Source organism: Convolutriloba macropyga, chromosome 15 (genome assembly GCF_964194025.1).
Source record: "Convolutriloba macropyga chromosome 15, txConMacr16.3, whole genome shotgun sequence".
Lineage (NCBI taxonomy): Eukaryota > Metazoa > Xenacoelomorpha > Acoela > Convolutidae > Convolutriloba > Convolutriloba macropyga.
The window spans coordinates 34622053-34644534 of record NC_134482.1 but is presented as its reverse complement, the minus strand read 5'-3'; the positions used below and the strand labels follow the sequence as shown (position 1 = coordinate 34644534).

Genomic DNA, 22482 nt, shown 5'->3' with positions numbered 1-22482 from the left:
TAGTTGATTGAAGTAACTTTTATGATTTAAGCTGTTTCTTTCAAGAAATTATAGTGGAATTTTAGTTTTAACTGTTTTTGTTCCTCTTCTTCAGTTCTTAGCGCCTAGAAAAATTACTTATCTTTCGGGTTTGAACGCCGCGTAACTGTCTTCTGGTTTTTAACTTCTACTTTTAACTATGACTACCATTGACTTAGGTGCTATCTTTTATAAAAGGTTTTTGGTGGAATTTGAATCTTAACTTTATTTTGTGTTCTTCGGAACTAGCGAAACTGCCAATTGTTGATATATGACTTCTAATGATGTATGCTTTGCTGTGAATAACGATTCTAGTTCACACTTTAAGACGCCACGTTTTTCCTTCTTTGACTTCACTAATTTTGAAAGGACTCTGATTTTTGCTAAATCTGTTTTCGCCTTCACTTCTAACGACTCGTAGTGTTAGTTTTTATGTAGTGTTGTTTTAATTGCGCTCAAACGAAATTTGTAGCTATCTTTTTAGTCCTGTTTTCTTTTTAATGTGTGTTTTTTGCTTGAATGATTCTTTGTCTGACCCATCTGACTTTTTGTCCTCAAAAACGAGATAAACAGGCAGCGCGAGGAGGGAATTAAGTGGCTGAGCAGCTCTATTAGAGCCTTACACTTTACTGGTCTCTAAGTATGCGATTCACCAAAACTGTATTTGAGGTGACATACGTTTGTGATGTGAAGGGTGGTTCGTAAGAGTTTTTTATTAATAGCCGCCCTCAGCCTATCAGCAGCTATTTTTAGTGGCTCTTCCAGTTTATTTAATTCGCTTTACCTTTCGATGTTATTTTTTGTTTTATATGTCACAACTTTCGCGCTTGACTTCTGATTTAACCCACTCATTGTTTCAACTGAATGGTTTTCAATTCTTTCACTCATTGATTTACGCATTGTAATGAATATGGTCAATGTCAATGAGCAAAATTCGGGAGAAAGCGAGTTCTTTAATTCATGGTGCATTAGGTTATCAATGTTCATTAGAGCAAGTGCTAGCTGGTATTGTTTTTAAACTATTTAGCATTCTGTTTAAGAGCTTAATTAAGTATTGTTTTAGAAGCTGACTGGAACTCTGCACCATATCAGAACATATGGCACTTAGGAATTTTTTGCCAATTTTTATCTCTTCTCTTTCTGTTTCAATCCACATATGCATCAAGCGGGTTAGAGGCGGCTATTTTCCAGCAGTTTGCGCGCTGTTTTGAAGTGGCTATTAGTAGATGCTCTTCACATAAATATTTTTGGTGAGTGGCAGCAACAAAGCAGTGCAAATTTTGCAGAAAAAAATCTTGTCGAGATCTAAGGTCCTCCAAACGTTTTTATCTTTGATATGATATGCAGGTCTTTCGATAGGAAACGAGAAAAAAAACTTTACCTTGAAAATGGTAGAATGCTAACAATGCCTCACCTCTCGCTCCACGGTTTTGCAAATATAATTGCTAACAAAGTTCTGTTTTTTGTTTAATTGACGCGAAGCGATAGCTGAGGCTATTATTGTTTTCATTTTGTCGTCAAGATTTTTGTTACGACCATATGACGTCACAATCTTTTCAAGTCTGCTTTTTGTTCATTCGTTCAGCTGAGTTGCGTGTACGAGGTCATTTATCACTCTCAGTGGAAGGAGTTTTTTATCCTTCTCGTGATTAACTTTTTGGCCACACGTGACTTACCTCACTCACAAAAATTACTTCTTTACTCTGAAATAGACTTTTCTTTACTCTTAATTCAAAGAGATATGGTCACTCTAATTGAATGTGTCTCGCTTTAATTGAAGGTTATTTGGGAGCAGCTAATGGAGGCAGAAATAACTTATACATATTCTTAATCAAAATCTATCTTCTCAGCATTTGAGAAGAAATTTCTTCTTGTTTTTGTTTTTTTTTTGAGACTGCGGATCTACAAAGCTATTGCGGCTATTTTCTGGCAATCTGCCAGCTATATTTGTCTTCTACTCGGCAATAATTTGATGCAATCTCTATTCATCTGAGTTTCTGTTCCTACTGGTATTGAAAAAAATTACCAAAAGGTTGTCTATAAATTTTCATTAATACTGCCAAGCTTATTAATGAAATTTGGTCGTTTTTCTACTTAATATTTAATTTGATATTGTTATATCCCAAATTTTGTAGATTCCTTATTGTAACTCTTTTATCGTAATGTTGTTAACATTACAGTCGTGCAATTGATTTTTGTTTGCAATTGATTTCGTTTGAGATCAAGAAGCTGTTAGAAATAGTTCTGTTTATTTTCTGAAAGCGTCATCAGGCATGTTGTTTTTAATGTGTGTTTTGGATCGCAGACTGCTGAGTATTTCAGACTGGTTATATTGTTTCTATTATGAATCCAGTCAGTTTTATCTTAAAACTTTTGCTCATCTTTAAAGTTTGCGCTACTTTTCAACGTTACCAAATGTTAAATACAAATTTTGCAGGTTTGAAATTTTCAGCTAGTTTTTGCATAATTTTTGGTGTTAAGATCAAAATCTGCTCTTCTTCCTTGTATGCCTTTTTATTGACGTTGTATTGTTTTGGTTTGCTTGCTTCAATGATGTCAATTCTTAAGTTTTTCTCTTTACGAGGTTTAAGTTTTGGCAAATATTTAAGATAACTCTGGTTTGGCAAATATGAATTGTTTTGAGACAAAGGATAATGTTTTGGCGGGAACTACGGTTTTGTTTGGAAAGGTTCAACGCTTTGAGTTGCTTTCGGCATTTTTTGGCCGTTTTTACAATTCAAATAATTTGAATTGTATTGTGTCGCTGTCTATTTTTAAAGATCTGTTTACACATTTTCATGATTTTTGAAGTCAAATTGGAGTAATGATTTTGGTCACGCCGAAACAGGAAGTGGAGCGAAAAAGCGAGCGGGTTTGCGGCGTGAATTTTTTAACTCTAATTTTAAAGTAGAGTGAGAATACGGTGTTTGAACAAAAATTTGCTTTATCGGTAGTGGTTTTTTGTTCACATGCGGCAATTTCACTTGGATTTTTTAATGTCTTTTCGATTTTACGGATCGGATTTTTCCTAAATGGTTTTCCCAATCCATTCATAGTCCGTTCTATGTCTAGTTTTCTGTTTAGTCAATGAAAATTCTTTGAATTGTACGTCAGGACTTGTCCTGCTTTGTTTTTTAATTCGTCGTCTTCCCTATTTTGTTACGACCGTTTGATCATGCACAAACTAGGTGGTGCAAGTTTTTAGATGACTTTTACCATTCTGCAACTGAGTTTGTGTGCGCAAGGTCATTTTTTTGTATAGGTTTTTTGGCCAATAGTGTGATAGATGTCTAATCATACATGACTTACCTCACTCAAAATGACTTGTGCACTCTTTTTATTAAATCTAAATTTAGAATTTTTAACTTTGAATTGAAAGGAGATCACCCAAGCTTGTTAAATATGAAAGGTATATCACTTGAAAGACATCACATCAGTGCTTGAAATTCGATTTGGGAAAAAGGATAATTTGAAATCAAGGTCTTATCAACCGTAGTTTTTTTGGTCGTGGTGATTTTGTTTACGATAGGGGCTCTGCGGTCTACTTTGCAGCTACTGTGAGGCAATATGCCGCCTACGTTTAAACATGCAGCTGTTACCCTCGGTTATAAAATTGAATATCAGCTGGATTGAACTTTTTTGGGCGGACACACATCACCGATCCTCCTTGTTAATAACCGCACAGCGATAGCTGGGGCTATTATTGGCCTTCTCTTGGTTTTTTTACAATTCAAAGAATTTGAATTGTATTGGGGCGCTGTCTTTTTTTAAGATCTGTTCACACATTTTCATGATTTCTGAAGTCAAAGTGGAGTGGTGATTTTGGTCACGCCGAAACAGGAAATGGAGCAAAAAAGCGAGTGGTTTTGCGGCGTGAATTTTTTTCGCTCTAATTTTAAAATAGAGTGAGAAAACGGTGTTTGAACAAAAATTCGGTTTCTCGGTAGTGGTTTTTTGTTCACATGCGGCAATTTCACTCTGATTTTTACTGTTTTTTCGACTTTTTGGATCGGATTTTTTTCTAAATAGTTTTTCCAATCCATTCACAGCTCATCCATTCACAGGACCTAGTTTTTTGTTCGAATCAAAATTACATATCTCACTAGTGGTTTTTTATTCTCCCTAGGAGCATTTTGACATTGATTTTTTGACATTGGTTTCATCAGATTTTTTTTCAGAAATCATTTTCCCAATTCACTCATTGTCCGTTCTAGGTCTAGTTGTTTGTTAAGTCAATGAAAATTCTTTGAATTGTACGTCAGGACTTGTCCTGCTATGTTTTTTATTTCGCCGTCATGATTTTTGTTACGACCATATGACGTCACAGCCACTTTTTCATTCGTTCATGCAATTTCAACTGAATTGCATGTGTGACGTCATTTTTCGCTCTTAGTGGAGCGAGTTTTTTTTGTTCATGCGCGTGATTAAATTTTTGGTCACTCTTGACTTACCTAACTCTCAAAAATGACTTCCTCAATTTGAAATTGACTTTTATTTACTTTAATTCAAAGAGATAAGGTCAAATGGGTGTGTGTCACTCTAAATGAAGGTTATTTGAGATCAGCTAATAGAGGCAGCAATAACTTAAACAGATTTTTAATCAAAATATAACAGATCAGCCTTCAATGAAAAGACGAATTATTTTGGCCTGTCATTTTTACTGTTCTTTTTTAGACTGCCGATCTACGAATCTATTGCGGCTATTTTCTGGCAATCTGCCAGCTATGTCTGAATTTGTGTTACTTTTGTGGAGGAGTTTGTATTACTGTTGTCGGCCTTCAATCCCATATGCAGTAAGAATAAGAGCTGCTGGTTTTATTCGATTTTGAAAGGCCATTGATCTCACCACTCAGCGTGCATATTTTTCTGGAAATCAAGTGCGATTCTCGGAAATCTTACGTTTTGGTTTTCAACAGTTTTGTTTGGAGTAGTCAAAAGCATTCCGCGGCAGGCAAAAGAATAAGAGTCTACTGAATCCTTTCTTCAAGGCCGCTTGGAAATCTTTCAACATTCCATTTTCTAATTTTATAACCAATGTTTGTATTTCAGCGGGACCAGGTAGTTTTTCATTAGATTGGTTGTCGGGGCAGATGCGTTTGCTCTTTCTTATAGACTAGTTAATACTAGACCAAACTATGTTACTGATCGCTTGATGTGTCAACTTGATCATTATTCATTAGAATTGTATTGCATTTTTTGTAGTAATTGAACTGCTGTTCCTATTGATTCTATCAGCGGTAGTGGTCAAGAGTTATCGCGTTATTCGCTTGTTGCTGAAATCGCGATCGTTCATATAAGAAGCCATCAGAGGGTCCAAGCTTATTAGGGCTAATGTTTCCTATTTAGTTTGAGATTTTCTCACGCGTTTGACCTAAAAGAGAAAGCCTATGATTCACAGGGAAAATGCACCTGGTTTCATGGGATATCAATCCATTTAGAAGAACTTTTCGTCATCAAAAATTAGTTGATTAATAGCCGCCCTCATCTTCTCAGCCAGCTATTATAGCGCTCCTATTTTTACGACTCGAAGAGGAGTATTGGAGAAGTCCTTTTTTAAATCAATTTTGGAGTGATTTTTGAAGCGGCAAATGAAACGCGTGAAAAAATTTGGAGTGATTTTGGTGCTGAACAAAAGTGAAGATCGGAGCGAAAAGAGAGTGGTTTTTGTTCATACCGCTGTTTTTGAGAGAGCGAGAAATTGATGTGTGAAAAAGTTTTCTAAGCGAGCAAAATTTTTTTGTTCACGTGCGGCTTTTAAAATCAGTTTTCTGCAACTTTTGATGGTTATGCGGTTTGATTATGATATTGTATTAGCTTTAGGCTTGTTTTGATAGGAATTGAAGGTTTCCAGTAGTTCATTTGAGTTTAATGCTAATTTGGAGGTTTTTGATCAGTTTTGCTGATTTTTTGACGAAGTTTTTTGAGTTTTTGCCTGTTTTTTTTTAATGCTTTAAGTGGGATTTGAATAGAAGCTTGTTACTTAAGGAATATTCAGATACCAATTGACGAAAGTTTTCTTGGTATAAATCATTTTTTCCTGGGAAAATTGACAGAAAAACTGAGAAATTTTAAACCATTTTTCTTTTTTTGCAGTTTTTCTTTTTTTTCAATCTTAGACAAGTTTCTTAGCCTATTATGACTTGTCCATTGTTTTGCGAGCTTTTCATTGCTCTAATTTCTAACTAACTTTATTCGGCTTTATGTTTCCTTGTACTATTAAAAAAACTCATCAAGTTTTTCTAGTTTTTTTTTTTCGTTCAATTTGTTTTTGAATGCAGTTTCTATTCTTCCTTGAATTTTTTATGGCATTTGTGGAGGTTCAAGGTTCACATTAGTTGTTCTAGTTTATTAGTCATAAGTATGAGCAATTTTCTCCTTCGAGTCGTTTCCGGAATTCTTCCGGCTATGTTTTTTTTACTTCGTCGAACTTTTTTTCGCTTTACCCATTTTGCCGCTTTTTCGACATTTTGCGTGAAATCTTTTTGACTTCTCTAGGCTAGTTTCACTCTTCTGTCATTCTGCTCATAGTCCTTTTAAACAGCAGCTGCTCTTAAAACAAAACACTAAAAAAATACTGGGGGGGACAAAACAGAATAGATATAAAATTCGGATCTTTTCCGCTTGTGCCCCTCCCCCAGCTTAGTGAGTGGATCTTATTTGCTCTCACCAGACGCACGTGCCATATATTTACATAATGGTTTAATATTTAATGACACGTACTCCCTAACTGGGGGGTGTGCATAACGTAAAAAGCACTGAGAAACGCTAGAATTCATCCATTCATGGTACGTGGATCTGGCGGCTGCACCAAATAATATCCACCCACTACGCTTGGGGGGGGGGGGGGGGGGGGGGGGGGCACAAACGGAAAAGACCCAGATAATTTTTACTCACCTAAACGTACCCTCCTCCTCTCCATCTCCCTGTATGATTTCCCCGCTCTGTCTGCCCAAACTTCTCTCGCTTAAACCTTGCTTATTAGCGCGCCTTTTTTATTGGAAGTTTGAATGCATTTTCAAAAACTCACTCAAACGAAGTTTGTAACAGAAGTATTAGTTCTACTCCTTTTTATGCAATGTGTTGTGCAACCGAACTTTCGTCTGACAAAAGGCCTAATGGCATTAAGTTGCTAAACAGTACTCTATGTGTGCAAATTACCGAAGCTAGCGTGAAGACGTAAAATTTTGGTGTGAGGCAGTTTTTTTTGGTAGTTTAGACTTAAATAATAGCCGCCACCTCTAAACGGCTGTTATTGAGCTCGCTCCTTCTACAATTCAAAGATTTTGAATTGTATTGGCGCGCTGTCTAATTTTTGATATCTGACAATTTAATGATTTTTGAAGTCAAATTGAAACAATGATATGTTAAGCCGAACCAAGAAGTGGAGCGAAAAAGTGCGAGTGCTTTTGGGACGTGATTTTTTTCACGGCAATCTGACACGCAATCGTTTTGCGGCAATCTGACTTCTCCGGTTTTTTTTTAATTGCTCTCAAACGAAGTAGCAATTATATTCGTCCTGTCGGTCTTTTTTATGCGATTTTTCGCTTGACTGATTTTTTCGTCTGACCCATTTGACTTTTCGTCCTCAAAAACGGGATAAACAGGTACCGCCCAGCGGGCATTAAGTGCTCTTAGAGCCTTTCAGCTCTGTTTCAGCTCAAACTGTTTTGGAGACTTATACTAATGGTGTGAAGGGCGGTTCTTTGAGGTTGAAGACACCCCCACTGTTGACCCCCCGCTGCGCTGTTGCCCCCCCCCGTGGCTAGCTACTGACGAACAACCGCTCGCTAAAAACACGCAAATATATACAAATCTTCACAATTTTTTTCAAGCTTCGAAAATTTTTGTCATTTTTATCAGCCCTAGGTGTCAAGGAACCTCCTCTAGGGTTTGATAATAAGTTACTGCATAGTTTCTAGTGGTAGTGGAATGGTTTCAAAATTTTAGCATCACGATTTTTAGCATATTTGCAACAAAACGTGCAGTTTTCAATTTTTTTGATTATATGTCATTCACGTATTTCCAGACGCAGGGGCCAGAAAACTTCCTTAAGGTTACTGAAAAATTTTGCCATGGAAGTTTTGCAACTTCCTATTATCGCAAATTTTAGCAATTTTTTGAAAATTTTGTAGTTTTTTAGGTTTTTCCTGCGTCACGAGCCAAAGAGTCGCCTCAAGGGTTTTACAATAGGTTACTGTATAGTTTCTAGATGTAATGGCATCTTTCACAAGATATTAACATCACATTTTTTAGCTTTTTACAAATGTTGAAATTTTTGCAATTTTTCATTATTCAGTTTTTTCAGCCTCCGTGTCAGAAAACCTCCGTTAGGCTTTGATAGTAAGTTACTGGAATTTTTTTGGCCATCGATTAATTTTGAATTTCTTTTATCACAAGTTTTGCCATTTTATAAAACTTGCAATTTTTCTCAGGTTTTTGAAATTTTGAATTTTTTTGTCGTTTTTTAGGTTTCTTCAACCCCAAGAGCCACATAATCTCTTCTAGAGTTTGATAATAGCTTACTACATACTATTATCAAAAAAACATATGTTGGAATGTTTTTTTAACATGTTTTTTGCATCTGTTTGATTTTTCATTTTTTTTGGCACCAGGGTCCTAGGGACCCCCTCCAAGGTTTGATAATAAGCTGTTGCAGAGTTTGTAGAGGTATTGGATTGGTTTTCAATATTTTAATGATTCCAGCTTTAGCAATTTGAAAAAATTTGTTTTTTTTTCAATTTTTCGGAAAGCTAGCTTCACTAAACCGTGGCTAGCTACTGAAGAAGCCAACCGCTCTCCGGTCGTTTGAGAGCAGTCCGCCTGAGTTAGTCGGTTATATTTTTGTTTTTAATAGCCGCCCTCATCTTCTCAGCCGGCTATTATTGCGCTCGTATTTTTTTTTTACTTCGTCAAAATTTTTTTCGCTTTACCATTTTGCCGCTTTTTCGACATTTTGCGTGAAATCTTTTTGACTTCTCTAGGCTAGTTTCTCTCTTCTCTCATTCTGCTAAAAGTGGATTTGAACATCAGTTGCTAAGCAAAGCAATTCAAAATGAACAGAGTCGGTATAAAAAATTGAAGTCAGAAATAGAAACGGGATAAACCCATAAAGCCCAATTTTAGATGCCCGCTATTTGAACGTCGTTCCTATAAGTCTTAGTTACCACCTCTAATGCTTATTGGTGTTGATAGTAGCCCCTGTAGTCTCTCTCTAAGAAACAGAAGTATGTTCAACTACGAAATGCGATCAAAATAAATCGGACTTAAAAAATATTTTTGTACAAAAATTTTTTTTTCAATATTCTATTCGTTCAATCCCAATCATGCTTATTGGAATCAACGGCGGCTATTTTCCGGCAATCTGCCGGGTATGTTTTATGATCTGTTTTTTTCTAAATGGCTTTGCAAGCTCACTCCGAGTCCTTTCTATAATCAGTTTTTTGTTTAGTCATTAAAACTTCATTGAATTGTAGGCCAGGACTTGTCCTGTTATGTTTTTTTTTGAAATCGCGCTACCTATCGATCACGTTTTTAGTTTTACTTAAGTCACAACTTTCTTGTTAATTGCGCTTGAACGAAGTTCATAGCAATCATTGTAAACGAGTGGGCAGTGCTTCTGGTGAGGGATTGGGAGGTCCATGGTTCGAATCCCGGTGCGGTCATGTTTTTGCACCCATAAAGAAAAATTGATCTAAGTTACAACTCCCGAATTAAATTTCCTGGCCTGTCGTTCAAGAGCAATTCTTCCGGCATCAGTCGGTTGATGTTTTGTCTTCTGACTTACCTCAATCACAGTTCCAACTGAATTGAAATGAGGGTTTTCAGTAAATTTACTCGAGTACGTTCAGGGTCAAAAAGCAGAATCGAATAGCGGGATGAAACAAGAAGCCCGGGCACCAAAACTTTATTTAAAGACTTGCTGCGTTAATTTATCAAAGTTTCTTAGTGTATACTGAGAACCATTTTTAGTATTAAGTTGATTTTTCTCTATTATTCAGGCTGACTTAACAGTGTTTATCGAATCTAATGAACATACAGAAAAATTAGAAAACTTTTTGTCACTCAGAAGAATAATAGATTGTCATCAATTTTTTCCAAACTGTTTCAATCTGTAGTTCATTTGGAAGAGTAAAAACGAAATTCAGATGCTCAATCCAATTAAGACTTATTTCAAGGCTGCTTTTAAAAAGAATGCATGTTTAAATATAGTTAGAGTCAGGGAAACCTCAGATTTTTCAAATTTTTAGCTCTTCTTTATTGGTGTTTTGAGATTACAGGTACATAAAACAATCACAGCTATATTCTTGCAATTGAAGAAAGAAAGTTTTCTCAAATTCTATCTTTTGTTAATGGTTACCGAGTATTCGCCAGCTAAAAGAATTTTTTTGCTGAGTATCTTAATTTTTTTGTCTCAGAGCAAGGTCTGAGTTTAAAAAAGATAGTAGTTGATATTTGCTTGTTGAGAAGATTCAGTATTGCGAAAACTGGCGAAAACTTTTTTTATTTATTTGGTATCCCATTTCTTATAAGAGTAAACGAAAATTTATTTTTAGACGCGAAGTGTAAAAGCTTTGAAAAAATCTTGTTTTTTTTTCTGGTGGCGTTTTCAATAGGTAGTATGCTGAGCTGGAGAGATTTAAAAATTTTGTACTCTGCAAAATATTGGAATTTCTTTGATCTGGTTATCGTTTTCATAGCTGCGGTTTTGTGCATCTTTTTGGCCGTTCTTCAATTAAAGCTAGTTAAAACTTTGCATTCAAGTTTTGCTTATTGAGTCAAATGGAACTGCGGTGATTTAAATCACTCAAATGGTCCAAAGAATGAATCGAAAAAGGCTGATAGTTTTGTCGCGTAAAATTTTTTATCGCGTCAGATGAATTTGGCAATTTGACTTTTTTTCAGTATCAGTTTTTCGGTCAGCGTTCTTGTAAACCTTGACGTATAATTAAAACACTTCTCTCCACTTTTTGTCAAAAGCACTTGGAATTGATATCATCGGACATCTGACAATATCCTGTTCGTGTATGTCTATGCTTCAGATCTTTCAATTGGTAATCTTAGAAGTAATCTGAATTCTGGAACCAAAAGTTTTACGCTCAATCTAGCGATCAAATTTAATAAAATAAGACAATTTGATCGTCACGTATCTGAAATTAAGGTGCTAGTCACTGATAAAAGGGAAAAGTTAAACTTACTGTCTTTTAGATAATGAAAGAAATTTCGGAATATACGAAACCGACGCCTGTGAACCGAGTAGCAGCCTTGGAGAAATTTGTCCAAAGCATATATGCCGACGAAAGAGCACAGCAAGAGATGCACAACTGGGGTGTTGACTTAGCGCGGAACCCTATTATGGTAAGAATTCTTTTAATAATTCTGTTGCATAGGTCAATTTCGCTAAAGCACAAATCAAATAACGCAAAAAGTAACAAAACAGCACCAACGCAACAGAGTAGCCTATGGCGAAGATCCTTCGAAGCATATTTGTTCCAAAATTTTTCCTCGTCTCAATCGAAGTATCACTCATTTCTTGTTCTTTTTTAAATTATTTTGATTAAAGATAAATGAAATAATCAGCTCAACCCTCAGATCCATAGTGCAGAGAAAACTCGTTAGATGTTGCGCTTTTTGTTATTTGGACTAAATATATATGGACCAAGACCCTCTGCTAATTGCAATGTAAAGGTTGTGTTCAGAAATTTTGAGATAATTTATTCATGAAGGAACTTATGAGTTAAATCAATGCTTATCTAATTCTATTTCTGCGAAAGTCGGAAAATTTAATTTTAATGATTTGAGATTTGGCCTTCCTTATGTGTTCTTATTTGTTCCCTTCTAAATAAAGTCCTTTAGTGACGGGAGTAGGGAAATCTTATTCAAGTTTAGCTAATTACGGAAATCCAGAAGTGTTTAATGGTTTTTTTATTAACCAAATGTGAGCTTTTATGATTCTATCTTTTTCTGCAATCTTCCTGTTATGTTTTCTCTTTCGTCCTCGCTTCTCTTGTAGCTCTTTCTATCCTCCTTATTTATCCTTACATTATATTTTCCTGCTTTCTCTCTCTCGCTCGCTCGCGTTCTCTTATTCCCCCTACCTTTCTTAATTTCTTTCGTTCTTGACTTTTTCTTTTAAACTTTTTTCTCTATCCTTTCTCCCTCTTTCCCTTTGTTTTTAATTTGTTTCTCGTTCTTACTCTCTCTCTCTCTCTCTCTCTCTCTCTCTCTCCTATCTCTTTGTTTACTGCATTCCTTTTTCTCTCGCTCGCTCGCGTTCTCTTATTCCCCCTACCTTTCTTAATTTCTTTCGTTCTTGACTTTTTCTTTTAAAACTTTTTTCTCTATCCTTTCTCCCTCTTTCCCTTTGTTTTTAATTTGTTTCTCGTTCTTTCTCTCTCTCCCCCTATCTCTTTGTTTATTGCGTTCCTTTTTATCTGCGTGCTTCTCCTTCTGTTCTGTCTCCTACTTCAACTGTCCATTGAATTGCTCTCTAACGAAGTTTGCAGCAATTATATTAGTTCTATCAGTCTTTTTTAAAAAATCTCCTAAGGTTCTTGATTATAAGTTACTGACTAATTTTTTATTGGGCATGGAATAGTTTCTCAACTTGATGTCACAAATTATAGCGATTTTTTGATAAAACTTGTTTTTTCAAGTTTTTTGAAAATTTTTGATTTTTTAGGTTTTTTAAGCGTCAAAGAAACCTCCTCTAGGGTTTTAAAATAGGTTACTGTATAATTTCTAGATGTGATGGAATGTCTTGCAAGATTTTAATGTCACGAGTTTTAGCATTTTTTTAAATAAAATTTGCAATTTTTTTTAAAAATGTTTTTGAATTTTATTTGCCATTTTTAGGTTTCTCTAGCCTCAACAGGCAAGGAACCTCCTCTAGGGTTTGATAATATGTTGCTGCATATTTTTTTACTTAATGTTTTTCAAGATTTTGTTATCACGATTTCAATCAATTTTTTTCATGTTTTTGAATTTTTTTATTGAATTTTTTCCGGCACCAGGGGCCGTGGGACCTCCTTCAAGGTTTGATTATAAGCTGCTGCATAGTTTCTAGAGTTAATGGGATTGTGATCAATATTTTTTATTACTCCAGTTTTAGTAGTTTTTCGACAAAGTTTAAAGTTTCAAATTTTCGGAAAACTTTCATATTCCAAGTGTATGGAATTTTATAAGCCAGTGAAACTATTTCATGCTTGAAATAAAGATACTGGAGAGTCTCTTGAGAAAATGAAATGGTTCTTAAGAATTTAATATCGGGAATTAAAGCAATATTTATTAAAATTTGCAGTTAATTCCAAAATTTTTGGTTTATCCCTTTCTGGGTTTAACAACCGTTACTGGCCAACCAAACTTTTTAATTCTTGGAGATGGGTTACTTGACAGAAATTTTGAGACAAAAATTGGTTTTGAATTTTTTTACTGCGAAGTTTTTAATTTTACTTTTTTCAGTTTTTATATGATTTATTTACTAACAAGGCTAGAAAACTGAAAGAGTCGAATAACATCATCGAAAATATTCCTATCTCTTTCTCTCTATCGGTTAGGGTTTCTTTTATTCTGTTTCTCGCTCATGTTTTCTCTCTCACTCCATCTCTCTCTTTTTGTTGATGCCGCACTTAAGCTGCTGTAATGTGACGTAAGGTCATCATCTCTGATCCCCATTAATAATGAGTTATAGAGGAAATGTTTTTTATCATAATTGACTCAACAGGCACTCTTTAGAAAATCATTGTTAATTGCTCTCAAAAGCAATTTTTAGCAAATTTCTCCTGTATTTCTCTTTTATGCAGTTTTTCGCTTGGCCGATTTTTCGTCTGACCCATTTGACTTTCGTCTTCAGAAGCGGGATAAAGAGGTAGCTCCCAGTTTGCATAAAATTCTTAGAGCTGTTCAGCCCACTAGACTTCAAGTATCCATTAACAGAAACTGTTTTGGAGACCTATACTTTGGTGTGAAGGGAGGTTTTTAGAAATTGTTCCCGCACCCACCCACCGCTCCTACATCAACCCCACCCAATCCACTTTTGCACCCCCTCTGCGCTCATCTTACACCTCTTCCATTAACCTTAAACTAGCCTCACTAAGCCGTGGCTAGCTATGACAAAGCCAACCGCTCGCCGATTGTTTGAGAGCAATTCTCCCGAGGTTAGTCGGTTACGTTTCATTCTTTCAGTACTATCTACGTCTGATTTATCTTTCATGCAGTTTTTGTCTGATTTATCTTTCATGCAGTTTTTGACTGCCGATTTTTTTTTTAACTGACGGTTTTTTTTTACAAAATTTCTTCATTTTGGTTTCTTATTGGTTTCTTGTTTTTCCTTTCTCAATCTTTGTATCTTTTTGTATCTCCTTTTCTTTCAATTTTCTCCCACTCTCTATTGCTTCAACTCTTTTTTTTTTCGTCTTATATTCTTTTTCCCCTTCCGATTCTTATTTTTCTCTTAATGTCAACTGAGTTTAACAATAATTGAGAGTAATTTGTTCTTTTTTCGAACTAGAGGTCTTTTGGGCTAAGGCAGCTTTTTCGAACAATTTACCGGCTTTATTAAATATGTTCTCTCCATTTACATTTACATACGCAAATTAAAAATATCTATGCTATGTGACTTCTCCGTCGATGCGAGCTTTTTAATCACGTAAGATCTTACTCGGATTAAAGCGCGTGAGATCAACAAATTTTTTTGGTAAGCTGATTTTTTCCTTTCTTTTTTCCTCGTTCTTTTGCTTTCGAATCTTGATTCTCTGCCTTTTTGACCGTTTCTTCACTTCTATTTTTTCGTTGCTTAGTTCTCGCTGCTAGGCTAGGTAACTTTTCTCCGATTTTCATTTTTCCCTTTCGTATCCTCCCTCTCTCGCCCTCATATAATCATCATCTATCGTTTTTGTCTCGCCTTTTTCTGTCGGTATGTTGATTGCTTTCGTTCCGTTTGTGTCTCGTTCCCTCAACTCTATCTCTCTCTCTCTCTCTCTCTCTCTCTCTGCAATTGGTGCCTTTTCATTCTTTGTTAGTTGCCGCCGTCATCCTCAACGGCTATTTTCATTTTCAACGGCGCTCGTCTTTTTCATTTGCATTTCGTTTCAATCCCGTTTTTTGTTTTACATAAGTCACGATCTTAACGGTTGCCTTCTGCCCTAGCTCACTCACTGTTTCAACTCAATGGAATAGATTTTAATTTTTCAAGCATTGAATTACGCAATGTAGTGAATACGGTCAAATCGAAAGAGCAAAATCAAAAATTGGATAAGCATATCTACGTTTTTCTATCTTTCTCCGATTTTTTCTATCAGTCATCCTAACCACATTTTTTCTATTCATCTTTTAATGGCTCTCAAACAAAGTTTTGCCAATTTATTGTCTGGTTTATCTTTCATGCAGTTTTTGACTACGGATTTTTTTAACTGACGGTTTTTTCATTTTAGTTTCTTGTTGGTTTCTCGTTTTTCCTTTCTCAATCTTTGTATCTTTTTGTATCTCCTTTTCTTTCACTTTTCTCTCCCTCTCTCTGTCACTCTCTATTGTCTCAACTTCTTTTTTTACGTCTGATATTCTTATTTATTTCCCGTCCGATTCTTATGTTTTTATTTTTTCTCATTTACTTTTTTCATCCATTTTAGGCGAATTTGGTTTTGTTTTCAATTTTTTCTCTATCTTTTTCTGCTTTTGATCTTTTTTTTTGTTCTATATACTGTTTTTCGATCTTGTTTTACTATTGATCTTGTTTATCACTCTGTGTCTTGCTGTCATTCATTTCCATTCTCCTCTCTCTTTGTCACTATCACTTTCCTCTTCTACGGTTTACATTTTTTCTGTATTTTGTCGCTCTCTTCTTGTTTGCTTTCTTTCTCCTCTCTCTCTCTCTCCTCTGTTCTTTTCTCTCCCTTGTTGTATGGGTTTTTAAAGCCGGCTATCTTTCTTTTACCTCGCTTGTCTCCCTCCCCGTTGCCTATGTCTTCGAAAAAAAAAATCAAAACCACCATAGTGAGATATTGGCCTCCCTTTAGTATTTGTTTGTCAAGGTATGCCCTCATGCGCCAAAAATGCTTTTTTCAATAGTTTATTTAATATCGACTGAATTTCTTGCTTAACGTCCTTATCACTCATTTGTGGAGTAATTTTTTTTCTGTGAAGTGTATTTTTGTAAGCCTGTGAGTAAGTTTTTGGTTGCACGTGATATTCTTCACTCTCACAAATTACTATCCTTACTAATAATTTGCCTTTTGCTTGCTTCAATTGAAAGAAATAATGTCAACTGAGTATGAATAACGATAATTGAGAGTAATTTGTTTTTTTTCGAACTGGAGGTCTGTTGAGCTATGGCAGCTTTTTCGAGATATTTACCGGCTTTATTAAAGATGTTCTCTCCATTTACATTCACATACGCAAATTAAAAATATCTATGCTATGTGACTTCTCCGGCGATGCGAGAACTTTAATCGCGTAAGATCTTATTCGAATTAAAGCGCATGAGATCAACAAATTTTTTTGGTAAGCTGATTTCTTTTCCCTTTTCTTTCGTGTTTTTTTCTCGTCTTTCTCCTGCTTCTGAATCTATTTTTTGCTCTGTCTTTTGTTTCTCTGCCTTTCTTTCTGTTTCTTCTTTTCTGTTTTTTTGTTCTCGCTGCTAGGCTAGGTAAATTTTCTCCGATTTTTATTTTTCCCTCCTTTTGTATCCCCCCTCTCTAACTACCTCTTGTGATCATCATCTCCTATCGTTCTTTTCTCGCCTTTTTCTGTCGATATGTTGACTGCTTTCATTCCGTTTGTGTCTCGATCCCTCGCCTCTATCTATCTCTCTCTCTCTCTCTCTCTCTCTCTCTCTCTCTCTCTCTCTCTGCAATTGGTTTCTTTTCATTCTTTTAATTGCCGCCGTCACCCTCAAGGGCTTTTATGTTCATTCTCAACGGTGCTTGTTTTTCTCATTTGCATTACCTTTCAATCCCGTTTTTGTTTTATATAAGTCACGAACTTCACGTTTGCCTTCTGATTGAGCTCACTCACTCTTTCAATTCAATGGAATAGATTTTAAATTTTTCAAGCATTGAATTAAACATTGTAGATGATACGGTCAAGGCCAAAAACAAAATAAAAAATTGGATAATAATATAACGCCCGGGCATTAAGTAATAGTGCATTAGGGTATCAATTTTCTTTGAAACTGCTGCTAGCTAGCATTAGTATTACGACTATTAGCGTTCGGTTTAAAAGTTGAATTAAGTTTAATTTTTGAGTCTAACCAAATATGCAGAATTTAAGCATGAGATATGAACTATTCGACACTTTGAAAAATTCTGTCAATTTCTATCGGTTAGTCGTTTATTTTCATTCTTTCAGTACTATCTACGTTTTTCTATCTTTCTCCGACTTTCACAATAAGATGATCTTTCAATGGGTCTCATTCAAAAGTTTTGCCAATTTTTTGTCTGGTATATCTTTCATGGAATTTTTGACTACCGATTTTTTTAACTGACGGTTTTTTTCATTTTGGTTTCTTGTTGATTTTTCGTTTTTCCGTTCTCAATCTTTGTATCTTTTTGTATCTCCTTTTCTTTCACTTTTCTCTCCCTCTCTCTGTGTCACCTTCTATTGTCTCAACTACTTTTTTCACGTCTGATATTCCTAATTTTTTTTGTCCGATTCTTATTTTTATTCTTTTTCATTTACTTTTTTCATCCTTTTTCAGGCGAATTTGGTTTTGTTTTCAATTTTTTCTTTATCTTTTTCTGCTTTTGATTTTTTCTATATTCTGTTTTTTGCTTCCATTGATCTTTTATCGTTCTGTCTCTTGTTTTCACTCATTTCCGTTCTCCTATCTTTTTTTCATTATCACTTTCTTCTTCTACCGTTTACATTTTTCTGTCTTTTGTCGCTCTCTTCTTGTTTGCTTTTTCTCTTCTCTCTTTCTCCTTCTCTGTTGTTATTTCCCTCCCTTTTTCTAGTTTTTTAAAGCCGGCTATCCCTCGTTTACCTCGCTTTTCTCCCTCCCCGTTCTGTGTGTTTTTGAAAAAAAAACCGCCATAACGAGATATTGGCCTTCTCTTAGTTCTTTGTTTTGTTGTGAAGGTATGCCCTTATGCGCTTTTCAAAAGTGCTTTTTGTTCAATCATTTATATAATATTTACTGAATTTTTTGCGTAACGTCCTTTATCGCTCTTTTGTGGAGTAAGTTTTTTTCTGTCAAGTGTTTTTTTGTAAGCTTGTAATTAAGTTTTTGGTTGCACCTGATTTTCTTCACTCTCACAAATTACTATCCTTACTAATAATTTGCCTTTTGCTTGCTTCAATCGAAGGAAATAATGTCAACTGAGTTTAACAATAATTGAGAGTAATTTGTTCTTTTTTCGAACTAGAGGTCTTTTGGGCTAAGGCAGCTTTTTCGAACAATTTACCGGCTTTATTAAATATGTTCTCTCCATTTACATTTACATACGCAAATTAAAAATATCTATGCTATGTGACTTCTCCGGCGATGCGAGCTTTTTAATCACGTAAGATCTTACTCGGACTAAAGCGCGTGAGATCAACAATTTTTTTTGGTAAGCTGATTTTTTCCTTTCTTTTTTCCTCGTTCTTTTGCTTTCGAATCTTGATTCTCTGCCTTTTTGACCGTTTCTTGACTTCTATTTTTTAGTTGCTTAGTTCTCGCTGCTAGGCTAGGTAGCTTTTCTCCGATTTTCATTTTTCCTTTTCGTATCCTCCCTCTCTCGCCCTCTTGTGATCATCATCTTCTATCGTTTTTGTCTCGCCTTTTTCTGTCGGTATGTTGATTGCTTTCGTTCCGTTTGTGTCTCGTTCCCTCACCTCTATCTCTCTCTCTCTCTCTCTCTCTCTGCAATTGGTGCCTTTTCATTCTTTGTTAGTTGCCGCCGTCATCCTCAACGGCTATTTTCATTTTCAACGGCGCTCGTCTTTTTCATTTGCATTTCGTTTCAATCCCGTTTTTTGTTTTACATAAGTCAAGATCTTAACGGTTGCCTTCTGCCCTAGCTCACTCACTGTTTCAACTCAATGGAATAGATTTTAATTTTTCAAGCATTGAATTACGCAATGTAGTGAATACGGTCAAACCGAAAGAGCAAAATCAAAAATTGGATAAGCATATCTACGTTTTTCTATCTTTCTCCGATTTTTTCTATCAGTCATCCTAACCACATTTTTTCTATTCATCTTTTAATGGCTCTCAAACAAAGTTTTGCCAATTTATTGTCTGGTTTATCTTTCATGCAGTTTTTGACTACGGATTTTTTTAACTGACGGTTTTTTCATTTTAGTTTCTTGTTGGTTTCTCGTTTTTCCTTTCTCAATCTTTGTATCTTTTTGTATCTCCTTTTCTTTCACTTTTCTCTCCCTCTCTCTGTCACTCTCTATTGTCTCAACTTCTTTTTTTACGTCTGATATTCTTATTTATTTCCCGTCCGATTCTTATGTTTTTATTTTTTCTCATTTACTTTTTTCATCCATTTTAGGCGAATTTGGTTTTGTTTTCAATTTTTTCTCTTCTTTTTCTCTTTTTTCTGTTCTATATTCTGTTTTTCGCTTCTATTGATCTTGTTTATCACACTGTGTCTTGCTGTCATTCATTTCCATTCTCCTCTCTCTTTGTCACTATCACTTTCCTCTTCTACGGTTTACATTTTCTGTATTTTGTCGCTCTCTTCTTGTTTGCTTTCTTTCTCCTCTCTCGCTCTCTCTCCTCTGTTTTCTTTTCTCTCCCTTGTTGTATGGGTTTTTAAAGCCGGCTATCTTTCTTTTACCTCGCTTTTCTCCCTCCCCGTTGTCTATGTCTTCGAAAAAAAATCAAAACCGCCATAGTGAGATATTGGCCTCCCTTTAGTATTTGTTTGTCAAGGTATGCCCTCATGCGCCAAAAATGCTTTTTTTCAATGTCTTATTTAATATCGACTGAATTTCTTGCTTAACGTCCTTATCACTCTTTTGTGGAGTAAGTTTTTTTTTGTGAAGTGTATTTTTGTAAGCCTGGGATTAAGTTTTTGGTTGCACGTGATATTCTTCACTCTCACAAATTACTATCCTTACTAATAATTTGCCTTTTGCTTGCTTCAATTGAAAGAAATAATGTCAACTGAGTATGAATAACGATAATTGAGAGTAATTTGTTTTTTTTTCGAACTGGAGGTCTGTTGAGCTATGGCAGCTTTTTCGGGATATTTACCGGCTTTATTAAGGATGTTCTCTCCATTTACATTCACATACGCAAATTAAAAATATCTATGCTATATGACTTCTCCGGTGATGCGTGAACTTTAATCACGTAAGATCTTATTCGAATTAAAGCGCGTGAGATCAACAAATTTTTTTGGTAAACTGATTTCCTCCTTTTTCGTGTTTTTTTCTCGTCTTTCTCTTGCTTTCGAATCTATTTTTTGCTCCGTCTTTGACTGTTTCTTCACTTCTATTTTTTCGTTGCTTCGTTCTCGCTGCTAGGCTTGGCAACTTTTCTTCGATTTTCATTTTTCCTTTTCGTATACCCCCTCTCTCCCTCTTGTGATCATCATCTTCTATCGTTCTTTTCTCGCCTTTGTTTCTCGCTATGTCGATTGCTTTCATTCCGTTTGTGTCTCGTTCCCTCACCTCTCTCTCTCTCTCTCTCTCTCTCTCTCTGCAATTGGTGCCTTTTCATTCTTTGTTAATTGCCGCCGTCATCCTCGGCTATTTTTTTCATTTTCAACGGCGCTTGTGCATTACGTTTCAATCCCGTTTTTTGTTTTACATAAGTCACGATCTTAACGGTTGCCTTCTGCCCTAGCTCACTCACTGTTTCAACTCAATGGAATAGATTTTAATTTTTCAAGCATTGAATTACGCAATTTTGTGAATTCGGTCACAGCCGAAAGAGCAAAATCAAAAATTGGATAAGCATATAACGCCCGGGCATTAAGTTATAGTGCTTTAGGGTATCAAAGTTCATTGAAAATGCTGCTAGCTAGCATTAGTATTATGACTAATAGCGTTCAGTTTAAAAGGTGAATTAAGTGTAATTTTTGTGTCTAACCCAATATACGGAATTTGAACATCAGATATGAACTATATTCGACACTTTCTGTCAATTTCTGTCTCTTAATTTTTCTCTCTATTTGTGTTTCAACAACAATGTGCGTCAACCGCAGCTATTTTCCGGCAATTTGCCGGCTATGTTGTCGTATTTGTTGTCTTTTTCTGCTCTACTTTCCCCCTTATCGTTGTTTCTCTCTCCTCCTCTATCTGTCTGTTTCCTTATTATTCTTTTATTCCTTTTTTTTCTTTTTCTCTCGCTTCCCTCTCTGTTGCTCCTTATCATTCTGGCTGCAACAAGAGTGATAACACTCAGGATCAAGCTGCACTTTAATGTGGAATGCAATCTTGTTTTTTGCGAAATATCTGCTACTAGCTATTTCCCTTTTTCAGGTTTTGCGAACTAGGTTGTGTTGGGTTAGGGAGTTTTACGATTTTGTATTTAATTTCAAACGGTTTCTCATTCAATAGCTTTCTTACCAATTTCATTCATTAGTTTTAATTGATTGATCTGTGCATTCAATAAACTTGTTTGCCTTTGATTTCTCGATTTTTGCGTGATCTAAATTGCGCTTCCCTTCATTGGGCCAAATTTTTTTGTTCTTATTATTAATAGCCGCGTCAGCAATTCCAGGCGGCTATTATTGCGCTCCTAAGTTTTTTTTATCGTCTAACAGATTTTTGTTTCGTCTTACCCTGACTTCTTGGAATCGACTTTTTCAACGACCTCAGTGACTTCCACTGCTTTGCAGTTAAAATTTGTGTGCGTGACGTCACTTCTGCTTTTAATTCAATTGCGTGACTTACCTCACTCAAAAAAATGACTTCTGAACTCACTTATGGAACTTTAAATTTTATGAACATTTACTAGTAAAAAATCATTAGTGCGCATCTAAGCAGTGCCAAACTTAAATGCCCTAATTCTTGAGTATTAGAGTCTGGTCAATCTGTATCTTATTTCTTTAGTTGTTTCAATGGATCTTTTCCGTTTGTGTCCCCCCCCCCCCCCCCAGCTTAGTGGGAGCATATTATTTGCAACCCCCAGACGCACGTGCCATATTTTCACATAATGATTTACTATGTAATGGCACGTGCTCTGTAACTGGGGGGAGCATAACGTACTGGGGGGGGCACAAACGGAAAAGATCCGTTTCAATTTATGGTTGGCCACAAGCGTCTATCACGGCTATTTTCCGGCAATCTGCCGGCTAAGTTTGGTTTATACAGCTGATATTGTTTCAAGCTGCTTGGTGAAATTTATAGTTTTCCGACAAATTAGGCTGCTACTTCCTTTCGAGAGAATTTCTTCCGAACTAGTCGGTTGCTTCGTTCTATATTGAGATTTAGCAGTTGTGCTTCTTACCATAACAGTATGTCTGGCCATAGCTCTCGTTTTCTTTTTTTGCGGAGAATTTTTAAATGAATTTAGGATTGTTCGCCAAGTCA

The 22482-nt window shown here is 35.6% G+C and overlaps 1 protein-coding gene across 1 annotated transcript in view; it reads left to right on the top strand.

Annotated features, from left to right (window-relative positions):
- LOC142354299 (piwi-like protein 1) overlaps positions 1-22482 on the top strand; it is a 90348-nt gene that overhangs the window by 33708 nt on the left and 34158 nt on the right. Inside the window, exon 10 of the mRNA XM_075406562.1 lies at positions 11224-11373. Coding sequence (XP_075262677.1) covers positions 11224-11373 — 150 coding nt within the window. The remainder of the gene's footprint in view (positions 1-11223; positions 11374-22482) is intronic.